At 34.3% G+C, this 12,500-nt stretch overlaps 2 protein-coding genes across 2 annotated transcripts in view; one reads left to right on the top strand and one right to left on the bottom strand.

Annotated features, from left to right (window-relative positions):
* The window catches only part of LOC119581095 (thioredoxin, mitochondrial-like), a 4,648-nt gene extending 990 nt beyond the window's left edge, over window positions 1-3,658 (bottom strand). The window contains exons 1-2 of the mRNA XM_037929417.1: window positions 3,356-3,658; window positions 1-119 (exon numbers count right to left, since the gene is read on the bottom strand). The exon at window positions 1-119 is cut by the window's left edge and continues 5 nt beyond it. Coding sequence (XP_037785345.1) covers window positions 1-119; window positions 3,356-3,567 — 331 coding nt within the window. The 5' untranslated portion in view covers window positions 3,568-3,658. The remainder of the gene's footprint in view (window positions 120-3,355) is intronic.
* An 881-nt stretch (window positions 3,659-4,539) lies between these two features.
* The window catches only part of LOC119581094 (ubiquilin-1-like), a 19,678-nt gene continuing 11,717 nt past the window's right edge, over window positions 4,540-12,500 (top strand). Inside the window, exons 1-2 of the mRNA XM_037929416.1 lie at window positions 4,540-4,720; window positions 10,398-10,479. Of these exons, the coding sequence (XP_037785344.1) occupies window positions 4,619-4,720; window positions 10,398-10,479 (184 nt within the window). The 5' untranslated portion in view covers window positions 4,540-4,618. The remainder of the gene's footprint in view (window positions 4,721-10,397; window positions 10,480-12,500) is intronic.

The following is a 12,500-nucleotide window of genomic DNA, read 5'->3' as shown; positions in this document are numbered from 1 at the left end:
ACTCTAAGGCCAAGTCTGATACATCATCAATATCAACTTTGGCCAAGTGTACTTTGTCTCCCTTGCTGCCGATGATGGTTTCCAACCTTGGACCTAGTAATTTGCATGGACCGCACCATCTGTGGAAGAAGACCAAATTAATGGGGGTCTAGTCGGAATGTCTGCTAAATGGAAAATACTGACTTTTCAATTTTTTTTTATTGAATACTTCTACATCTACTTCAAAGAGACAGCTGACAAGTTCAAAATATATAATTTATCATAACCTTAAAAAATTGTTAATTATTTGTTTATGACCGGTTCTGATAGAGACTGTAATACAGTGCAAAAATACATGTTACCAAATACACATGCTTTAATATCTGCTGTGTGGTATGTATTGCATCATTAAAAGAACAAATTGTCTTGTCTAATCTAATCAGTCTGTTGCCCAACCCTTTTCTGATTGTCATTACTTACTAGATAATTAGTGTTAGGGGACAAACTATGGTAATTTGGCTAAAATGCGTTCCTACTTCACATATCACACTTCTTAAATATCACATATAACATATGTTCCAATAAGTACACTGTAGTGCACTGCAATTACCTTCTTTAGCACATCAACTGTAAATGAGCCAAAACTACATTAGGCAAAACGAGATTTCATTCAAAATTATGGTAACTTAACCCTTTGCCGACGGGTGGCATGTACGCACATGCCATGGCATGGCGGGACTATCTGGCGGGGGCATGTATGTACATGCCATGAGTTTTTTTTTGTTACAATCACGGCAAAATATTATTTTTCTGTCACTGAAAGTGTGTGTCGTTTTTAACACTTTCTTATTTTTACTATGCAAAAAAAAAGAAGAAGAAGAAGAAGAAGAAGAAGAAGGAGAAGCAACAAACCGACGATTTCAACTCCATGATGCCACACACTGCTTATTTTATTCAGACTATAGACTGAATAATGATCAACTATGGAGTATATATAACAAGAAAAATACCCTTTAGTCTCGATTTATCAGGAAGTATGGCAAGTAGAGACTTTAGAAAATAATGAAAACTGAAAATACAACATATCCTCGTAATATTACGAAGAAACGGCATGGGATGCTGGTATTTGACATGAGTGGTGCGCATGCTAGGGCGACAATATAAGCCCCCGGCAGCGAGGCCCGGGCCACTATGAATACTACCCGTCGGGAAAGGGTTAAACTTCCTAAATGTATGATAGTGAGTTTTCTCTACAGATATCTTTATCTATTACAATGAAGAAGAAGAAGAAGAAGAAAAAATATTGCCTATGAAAAAACAGCTATCAGAATTCTGGTAACTAAACTGCCTCTCTTCCTCTGTCATAAAAGAATATATTACTCCACATATAAAATATAATTATTACTACTCTCTGATGACAAGCAGAGTACTCAAGATCAAAAGCTACTAAGCTAACGCCCTTCTTTGTACTATGCAGCAAAAAAAAATTGTCAAGATTATGAATGACCTTTTGAATATAATACCCTGGAGGACTGAGGTAACTGCAGCAATATTCACAAACACATTTTTCAGATAATAATAGTAACAATAAATACCCAAAATGTAATCATTCATCAATCAATGACATCATGGAGCTTTGTGCATGGGCACCTGGTAGAGGCATGGTGAGGAGTAGCTGATACTAATGTAATAGTAGGGGTTCCCGTCTGCGAGAGGTTAAGGTTTCATGAAGCAAGACCTTTTTCACTGGGACCATAAAATGATTAGGGAGATACTGAAAGAAAATCTACTCACATTGTCATTATTATTCTAATACAAATAGAAAGTACAGAATACACCGAAGGCATGTAAGGCCAAAGAGCTTTTGTTAGGGCAATTAAGATTTTTGAAAGATACTTTGTTTTCTTTAATACTGTATTTGACAAATTATATATATATATATATATATATATATATATATATATATATATATATATATATATATATATATATATATATATATATATATGTATATATATTTCCTAATGTGAAAAAGCAATCTCTTGGTTCCTAAGAGCTTACAGAAATTGCTGACTTGAATCACTTACTGAATTTAAAGGGAGTCTTAAGTGAATTAACAAAGGACTAATCTGATGCACCTACAGAAAATAACATGTGAAATTCAGGAAAAGGCATCTAGTTCTCCTTTTTAGCCTATATTACTACATTTCACGATTCATAATTTCCCTGGAGATATGACCATCAATCCTGTATTTCAAAATTGTCTTCATCTTGAAACTGGAAAAAAATAAAAAATATTCTTTGAAATAAAATTAAATCTAAACTAACAAGACCCAAAGACAGAAACACAACAAATAAAATCAGAAAATTAAGCAAATAATTGTTTATTACTTATATATGACAGATTTATTTTCTTTTATCATCTGCAAAGGCCAATGAAAATGAACCATATAGATTTAGCAAAACTGACCTCTGCCTGATTCCTTATTCAGTAATAAATCATTAAGGAGGTCTATAGGCCCTATCTATTCATGGTGGAGGTTTACGTGCTTTTGCAAGACATAATTACAGAAGTCAAGACATCCCTGGATTAGCTGATGAGTGATTTGGCTTTATTTTTACTTAATGAATATTACATTTCATACAAAACAAGTGTAATTTAGGCTCTTTTAAGGCCAATACCTTAGTTTTTATGTATCTGAACAGTCCTATTCTGGGCAGTTACCCTCAGTTCTTTACAGAAAATGACAGATACTTCCTCTGATGTATATAAATATAAATCTTTACACATCTCATTTTGGCACAGGGCATATGTAATCAACAGCTTATCAAAATGTACAAAAAAGAAAACCTTTGTACAAATACCTAAAAAGTAGCACCTTACATCCTCACACTATAATTTCCCATCATTAAAATAAGCTGCAACATCCTACTGCAGTACATGACATGCAATGAGCCTCTTTTATATGTATTAATCTTTAAATTCTCATTGGGTCTACTTAACCTGGGAATAAATACATACACTTCTACCATTCTGAAGTTCTTAAATACTGGAGTTATCTTTAATTTGGGAAAACTTCTTCTAAATGCAGAGAGAAAAGAGAAATACAGAATGAGAAAAAACGCAAAGGTGATACCATCAAGTGAAAAAAGAAGAAAAAAAAAGCAAAAGCTCATGCAATGACTAGAAAATTTCATAATTTTTTCCCTTAACTGCCCATTAAATATTCTCTGACCTTCGAGAACAGTAGTAAAAAAAATTGTAATAAAAAAAATGGCTGATGTAACACAACACATCCTGTTCGTCAGACAACTCTGCCGCCAATACTGCCAAAAATATGAAACAAAGAAGGCAAAAGCCCTAAAGATTCCTTACTGGGCATGAAAATCAACCACGACAGGAGTGGAAGACTTTAAAACCCTCTCGGTGAAATCCTCTTCGTCTTGGACATTGAAGAGAGCTCTATCGGTACTTGTTGTTTTTAACCCTCTTGCCGGCACCAAAGGAGCTAAAAATCTCCCTTCTAAATCTTTCCATAAAGCCCTATTCGTCGCTGAGGCCAATTGGGCCAGACTTCGCCTAAACATGGCCAATAAGAGCAATAATGTACAGGAATAACGAGGTATTTCGGGCCCAACAACAATCCCAACTTGATTCAGGAAGTTGCCGTCTCCTTCACATCCGATAGCGTACGTCTAGATTCTAACCATCCATCCCTTACGGAGAGTAGTGTCTCTACCAAAGACGACGAACTTGAATCTAGAAATAAAGAGAAATATATGGCAACAAAATATACAGCGGTAGACATATTAAGATTGGTATTTAGGTCCTCTTTTAAGTAGGTTATAGCCGCCGGTGGATGTGAACGAAGGAACAGCTGATTACTTAATTAAAGAAGTTATACATGACAGCTTGTTTTACGTATTACATTAGTTTTTTAGGACAGATATGCACATATCGGATTCTTAAATGGAAATAGATAATAGATAGTTTCCATAGATAGTCCTGCCTGCCTGAATGCTTAAACGATTTTATTAGTATACACTGTTACACCTAAACCAAAACGACTTTCTTCTAAATCGGCTGCTGAATATATTATGATTCCCCTTGACAACTATTTTCTTACCATTTAAGTATATAAATGTTGTTATTTGTATTCTAATTTCAAACACCCATGGACCTGAGAGTCGCAAATGTTTTCAGTAAATCTGAGTCAGACTATTTTACTTCCCGGATATACGGCCATCATACTTTGTAAATAAATTTTTCGTCGGCAATATAGATTAACTGAATGCAAAAATGCTTATCTATTATCTACGGGCTTTTATGAAATAAAAGAGGATTTAAACCGCTGCAGACGACGTCATTTTCCCCGCCTCGGCTGTGACGTCACATTTCAGGACAGTATAAAAGTCTATCGTCAATACTTTTTTATGTATCAACCAAAAAATAATTAAACTTTGAATTACCAAAATTATTGAAAATCGTTCACGCTCGTCTGATCATGATTACAAGCGATCCTTCCTTTGTGTTTTTTAGGACCGAAACGTTGTCCAGGCTTTTAGTTGACTCATGTTTCGTCATCGGGATTGATCACAAGAGAGGAGAGAAACGTCGAATTTTCGCCTTATTTCTGCAATGGCTGAGGGAAGCGAAGGTGCCAAAACGATCAATCTGACTGTGAAAACGGCGAAGGACAAGCAGATCCTCGAGATAGGCGAAGATGCGAGCGTAAAGGATGTAAGTAGAGCCACGTCCTGCCAAGACCTTTTCTCTCTTGTCAACCTCCTCTTGGCATGCCAGCTTGACCGCGTATTTCTTTGGCACTCTGGAACTTTCGATGGCACTGGCGGCCTCTCCTCGCCTCCTTCAGCCCTTCGGCAGGGCGGGGTATGGGAATTGAGGACCAGAAATCAGTTTAAATGAAAGGACTTGAACCACCGAAATCAGACGATTAGCGGCGTCTTCTGCCACAGCCATGTAGGCCTATGTGGCCTGCATATTTCGCTTTATTTCTGCCAATGTCATACATACATCAAGTAAAATCGGCTAGACAGAGTGCCAGTAATCTCAGCAATCATCAGTAACGTTTTTTGAACAATAAATTGGTACCAGTATTATTAGTATTATCTATTTGGTGTCATTGTAATGGAATGCCAAAATGTAGCATGATTTTACATTCCTTTCAGAATGCATTTAGTTATACATATTACATTCATGCATTATAAGTCTATGTGATATACCTTTACAGCATATTACATAAGCAACATTACATTATTTACATTTATGCATCGCATAAACATATTATGCATAACTTTTCCTTCAATTTGGATGCATTAAATATTAATTAATGCAATATAAGCCATCAAGGAAATTAATGCAATAACCTACTTGAACATTGTTGAAGAATATTTGGTATAGCAGTCGAATGAAAGAGTAATAAACATTTCATACTTAATTTTCCTGATGTGAATAGTTTTCAGATTTCCATTTGACTAACAACTATAGTCTGTCTTGTCTGTTACCCTGTAGTCCCCAGAGGGCCTAAACCACTGCATTGGCCAAAGTGTGGGATTCTTAAGTTTGAGTGGTCTTAAAGAGTCTAGTGATACCACACAAACCATCATCTTGTCATGTATGTCTTGATGTTCAGGTGCATCAGGTTCAGTTGAAGTATAAGTTAGCCTTGGATGATTAAATTTATAAGTAAGAGGTTTCGTTCTTTTAGGAGTTTTACTTATAGGAGTTTGTATTAGTGATGTGTATAAATTTGAGAAAGAGTGTCAATTTTTTTCTTATGCTGTAAAAATAAGAGAATTCATAACTATTGGGTATATTCTTATTTTTATCCCTAAATAGATATTGAACACACACACAAGAAAATGTATTTTAGGGTTTGCATAGATTTTTCTTTGAATGTTATGGGTTTTGCACAGTTTTTCCAATTTTCATAATCATATTGGTTTTGGTGTTTGGAAATCCACTAAAAACTTTGTCATCTTTGATGGATGGCCTTCAGTCTTGGATAGGAGTTCATGCAATTGCCCTAGTCTTTGTGCCTGTCGGTGCACTTGCAAAGGCCGAAAAACTTCCACCACATACATTCTGGTAAGATCAAACTTGGACAACCACTATCTTTGATTAAAAATTGTGCAGTCACATTTATGAGCTTTCTCCCCAGAATGTATGTAGTGGAGGTTTGTAGGTCTCTGCTGTGCCAATAGTCATGGAAGTAATAAAGTAAGGAAGTAAGTGAAGTAAGGGGGGAAAGATCTATAGGCAATGCTATAAAAGGATGTTTATATGTGCTTAATCAGTGGAATGATGTGTAAGTGTGCAGGCATATAGCCAATTACAGGATTTTTTTTTTTTTTTTTTTTTTTTTTTTTATTGCTTGTCAGTTTGATTATATTTTTATCAAAATAAGTAAGAAAACATGATATCAAAACATAGGTTTATATATAACAGTATGAACTTATTAATTCTCATTCTTCATACAGTGTTGGCCCTGAACCTGTTTCTGGAGTTTAAGTAAAACAAACAATTATATAAGGATCTTTTCCTAATTCATTTGAGATGAAGTGTATACAGAGCTTTGCTCAGATTTGAACCCAGATTATACATGGATTATAAGAATATCTTGTATTACTTAGAATATATATAAGCATTTGTAGTATCAGTTTTAAGAGGGAATCACACTAGTCTAATCTGTCTAGAGATCCCATTTGAGAGTGGGATACTTCTCCAGCTTTGAAGAAAACCGAGATCAAAATCCTTGCATAGAACGGCACAGATTTGTTTGTCTTTCGGCTCAGCTAGAGAGGGAAAGATGCTGTCAAAAATATAAATTGTAGTAAAGTTACTAGGAAGCTTATTATTTGATCATTTAACTGGTGATTATTACATCATATTAGATATAATTGTACTCTATAAATAAGTTATATATATATTACAACTAACAAAGATGCCTCACTAAAATTTCAAAGATTATCCTAGCAAACATTCATTTGATCAGCGAATTTGCTTCCTCCCAACTTTAGTTTTTTATCAGTCCATAATAACATCTGTACTTTAATGATTACACTAATAGCAGCATATGCAATTAGAATAAAAATTGTTAGATTTTCTAATGTTAAAATATGGGGTATCAGTGTAGCTGGCATAGTTGTATAGTTTAAGATAATATAATGGGTAGATTTTTTTTTTCTTTTTTTAAGTTTGTTTTCTTTCTCAACCCTCCCCCCCTCAAAAAAAAAAAAAAAAATGAAAGGCATAGAATCCATGACTCTCTCTAATGTGTAGTTCATCCAGGAGGTTATTGTAGACACTTTAGTCTTTTCTGGGATGAAGTTTCTCTGTGGAATGACACTATAGTGTGACTAGTCCTTCTCTGTAGCTGACAGACACTCAATGTGATTGTCTAGGGATCCCCACACAGACAAGACTAATGTGATCATTGTTTTACCAATGAATTGACCTAGGAAAGTTATTAGAGCACTCTGAGTTATTCAGAATTTGGTTTGTCTGTTAAATGGGAGATGAGAAATGTATGTGTTTGTACATGTATTTCTCTGGTGAATGACAGCATTTGTTTAACTCCCATTTATAGCCAGAATTTCTGAGTCATACTTTAATTATGCAGCCCATATCCTGTCTTTGCAAAAGTCACTGCTTTTGGACAGTCTTAAAATTTGGAGTACTAACTTATATGTAGTTCATAGCTATTTAATATATACAAAAACATTTTGGGTATAATACTCACTATGCTCAAGTGGTTATTGACTCAGGGCAAAGCACCATAAGGTGTTGCTTGCTGAAGGACAGTTCAGAGCTTTTCCGATATGCACTGCAGAATAAAAGTTAGTATGGGTTAGCATATCAGAGCATGCACTGTAAAAACTGAGATGGGGAGAGGGTAAATTTTCCCTTTGTGTGGGAATATTGATTACTGAAGGGATAGGTAAGGGATAATACAAGATGGGCATGATATTGCCGGGATAGGTTCAATTATGATGATCAAAAGGGACAAGAAATGTGGGGTCCAGATGGTAAAATAAATTTGTTTTGCATGTATTTTTCTTGAAGTTTATAGGATTACATATCTTTTATTTAATTATATATTATTACTTACCCAGGGTAATTAGAACTCCCAAACCTATTTGGAAGGAGGGAGAGTGAATGCATAACTAAACTTGTTATTACTACAATATTTGATGCCTTTTTTCTCTTGATTCATTAGTAAAACAAACCTGAAAAATCAAGGAAAGGTGAAATTAGATGTCACGATGTCTATTAACCCAATCAGCACATATGACAAGAATACATTCCATGCCCACTGTATTACAAGTTTATTTATTGTATTTACACAGATGGCTCTACAAGGAGTCAGTTATTAGCCCTACCTATCTCATCTGTTTACCCTTTTCCTCGACTTTTTTAAAGGATCTTTTGCATTAAATGTTACCCTGATTTTAGTAACAATTAAATAATCATAATATCAATAACAATAATAACAGTATCGATATCAACTGTGTTTAAAAGAAAAACACATTTTCCTGCCAATTCAAAGATTGGGGAAATCAGGATTGGTCACTTAGGCCTACTGATAGACTATATATAACAAAATTCACAAGAAACTACAGGGGACAGAACATAAATCCGGGGCAGTTGGGTTAATTTACTCTTTGGTGGCTATCTATGGGGCAATCTATGTGTAGACATTTCACAGGAGAAAATTGGGTTAATACATTTGTTAATATTAACTAAAGCTCAAATATGATCCATCAACCCATAAATGCCAAGTTGGCTTGACATGTGCCATTTCCACTATAATTTTAACATATTAATTTTGCTTACATATAGATGGCTCCATAAGAACTAGGAATGGGGATATCAGGTGCCGAAGCGCTTGAGGAGCCATCGGTGTGCAAACAAAATTCACAAAGTAAAACTACAGTGAACAGTGCAATTATCCAGAGCCAATTGGTTAACCTGCTGCTGTTGGGGATGGCATGCCCACAGTGAGATTAATTTATTAATCTTATATACACATAGCTCCATAAATGCTTAGTCACCAATGAGACAATCACTAGTCTGACTTATCTTACCTGATTTTATTTGGTTTTGTTACTGTTAGTATTGTTAATAACATTTAATAATTGTAAGTAAAAAATGATAATAGTATAAAAAAAATTCTGAAAACTTAAGGAAGGGGAAAATGCGGCGAGGGCCTATAGACTACTAATTGATTCCTTGGTAGCAGAGCACTTGTGGAGCCATTTATGTGTAAATACATTTCACTAAACAATTCTGCAATGAATATCACATTGTCCTGGCAACACTGGGTTAAGAAAATAACACCTTTTTGTAGATATTCAGTAAATCAATTGAATTTGAAACGGATTGATATCACTGTTGAGGATCACAAGTGCATTGTTATAGAACTGTTGCTGAATGGAGAGGGCAAAGGTCAAAATGGCACCACACACTGGATGATTGTAAAGTATATATGATTGTGAAATTATGAAATAAAGGACATTTCATTTTTCTTTTTGGCAGTGAGTACAAATTAGTTAAAAAGGTTATCAGCAGGATCAGTGTATGATATAAATGTGCAGTGCTTGAATCTCATGATATATATGAAGGTAAAAGTAAGCTTCCAAAAATTTGAGAAAGAAAACCAGTGTTAAACTTCTGTTTAATTTAATGTTAGGAATGTGGGATGCCTTTATTCCGCAGATGTAGCTTTGACCAAATACTCGCTGATGCAGATTACAACATTAGAGCTATGCTGGTAATAGGGAGGATGTTGTGATAAGCTTAATTACAACTTTTTTACCTCCACAAAAATCATGAAGTAAGATTTAAAGTATAGAACTACCTTGTTATCCACTAAGACTTAATTGTTTGTACATCTTTACAATTTATTTATTTATTGTTAATTATTTTGTGAAGTAGAAGAGAAATAAAGCATATATTGATAAGAATATAAAAGTTAAACTTCTTATGACCAGATATTCTAAACACCAGAGAGGTCATAGAGTCGCAGAATATCTGAGCTAGCAAAGTTTATAACAAAAAGCTAAATAAAGGATATGGTCTATTGTATTACTGATACTGATACTGTTTAAACATAAACCAAGCTCAGGCTTACTGGACTTACAAGAGCATTGGGTGATTGCACAGTTCAGACTGTTGTAAATATATTCTGGATAATCTTGCTTAGCATGAAATTTGAACAAGACATGTGATAGAGGATCATTAATCATGTTTTCTGTGTGGAATCATTCTTTACATTCAAACCTTTTATACTTTTCTCACAGTGATCTTTCCCTTTCATGTCACATGTTATTATTGCAGATCAGATGTTGCAAAGTCAGTAGACTAACTGTTGATTGTGTATTCATCTTTTTTCTAGCTACGTGAACTCGTCAGTGAGAAGTTCAGTGCATCTCTGGAGCAAGTCTGTCTCATCTTTGCAGGGAAAATTTTGAAAGATGGTGAGTTGAGTTTGTGAAATACAAATATTTGCTAAGAAGTCTCTAAAGGTTTTAATATAATAATGATGTTCATCCTTTCTCTTCTATTGTAATAATATTATTTCCTTTACCTTTTTTTTCACCAAAATACTTTTCTTCCACTTACTCTTTCATATTGAGAGTTCAAACATTATTTTGATTTTACTATTTTCTTATTTGTAGTTATAACAAATGTGAAAATGGGATTTTGGTATTTGTTGTTAGAGCAGTTATGTATATTTAAACCCTTTGCATGCAAGTCAGTGGCCTCAGAAAAGCTTGAGTCCCTTTTGCAAGTTTGAAGAAAGTGTTGAGTAATGCTATGGTGTGCTTCGTCATTTCACAGTGCAGGAATTTATGCAATGTTTCAATTGAAAATCTCCAGCTGAAATATTTTTAAGGAAGTTTTTAAATTCAAATGTTACAGTGTGCTTGTGATATTTTGAAGTTAATTTTTTTTATTTATTATTATTATTTTTTTTTTTCATAATCATCTAAAAAGTAACTAGTTTAGAACTAACAACCTTAACAATTTTTTCTATCCAAAAATTAAAGGAATAGAGTAAAGGATGAAATCAGGCTGGCCTATTGATTGGCTCATTAGTCACTAATCACTTGTAGAGCAATCTATGTATAACAGAATTAACCCATTTATGATGGGATTTCTTTGCACATACTGAGCCACACACAAGGCTTTTTGCATGGGCAGCTGCTTTAGTGAAAATTAAAAGTGCAGAAACCGTGCCTTAACCCCTCTCACTCTGCATTTAGCTCTAGCTTACACAGGTTTTAAGGAAATGAGGTTTTATGCCTGATTTTGAGAGACTCCTCAATGACTGGAGTCAGGGCCAAACAAGTGAACAGCTGCTTAGCACACACAAGCTAGAACAGGCTTAAAGGGACCATCCCAGAATAGGGGGGGGGGGGAGTAAAGGGTCTAATTGAGTTAGGTAGCCCATGGTATATGTACGAGAATGAGGAAACTACCCAAGGACTGTTTGAGCCAAAACCGGGTTATTATTATTATTTTTTTTTATATGATTAAATTTAGCAAAAAAAATAATAGAAATAACTAACTTTCGAATGTGTCCAAATCTCAAGGTCGTGTTTTCAGTACTTTGTTTACATAAGCCAGAGGACCTTTCTAGGTTCGTAAATTTCGAGTGCTTCCATATCTTATTCTTTCTTCTGTGAATGGTTTGATCAAAGTGTAGAATATTTTTTAGGTAATTCAGGGTGCAGCGTCAAAAAAAGAGTTTTTTTTTTTTTTTTTTTTTTTTTTTTTTTTTTTTTTTTTTTTTTTTTTTGGGGGGGGGGGGTGAGACAAATCACAATTTTATACTCTATAACATGCTAAAGAAATCAACTAGTTATCAAAAAACTTTTTAAATGATCAAATGAGTGGAGCAAGGTAGGCTTTTCTCAGGACGGTCCCCTTAACGGCACATGTCAGTGGATACATGCCATCCAGCTTTTAGGCCCATTTTCTGTGACAGATTAGATATAAGCTGGTGTGAGTGGATTCACCCTTTGAATGTTATAAGTTGATAAAACTGCCAAAAATATTATTAACCATTAAGTGTGGAAAGGAAATGTATCCCATAACCTTGTTGGGGGAGAAAAAAGAAAAAAGAAGAAAAAAAAATCTGCAAGAAATGGGCACAGTCTTACTAACTTCCACACATTGTGCTGCATCACTAACCAAATACATGCTGCCTAAGGGTCTTAGCCCTTTAAACATTTTCAAAAACTCTTATTAGCAACCTTTTTTACATTTATATATATATATATTTTTAGATTTTCTTAATATCTTCACACATTTCATCAAATGTTGCTTTACAGAGAAATACCTAAAGAATTTTAATTGCAAATACTAAAAAAGTACCTTTAGGGAGATGCTGAAATTTGATTGCAGAAGCAGAAATCATCAATTCTATTTTGTGGTGGATAATTGACATCATTCAGGGATTGGCCTTGAAATTTAATTTTGCAGTTAAAGGGTT

This window comes from Penaeus monodon, chromosome 14, assembly GCF_015228065.2.
Source record: "Penaeus monodon isolate SGIC_2016 chromosome 14, NSTDA_Pmon_1, whole genome shotgun sequence".
Classification (NCBI taxonomy): Eukaryota; Metazoa; Arthropoda; class Malacostraca; order Decapoda; family Penaeidae; genus Penaeus; species Penaeus monodon.
Note: the sequence above shows the minus strand (reverse complement) of the source record. Positions and strands in the feature narration are given on the sequence as shown.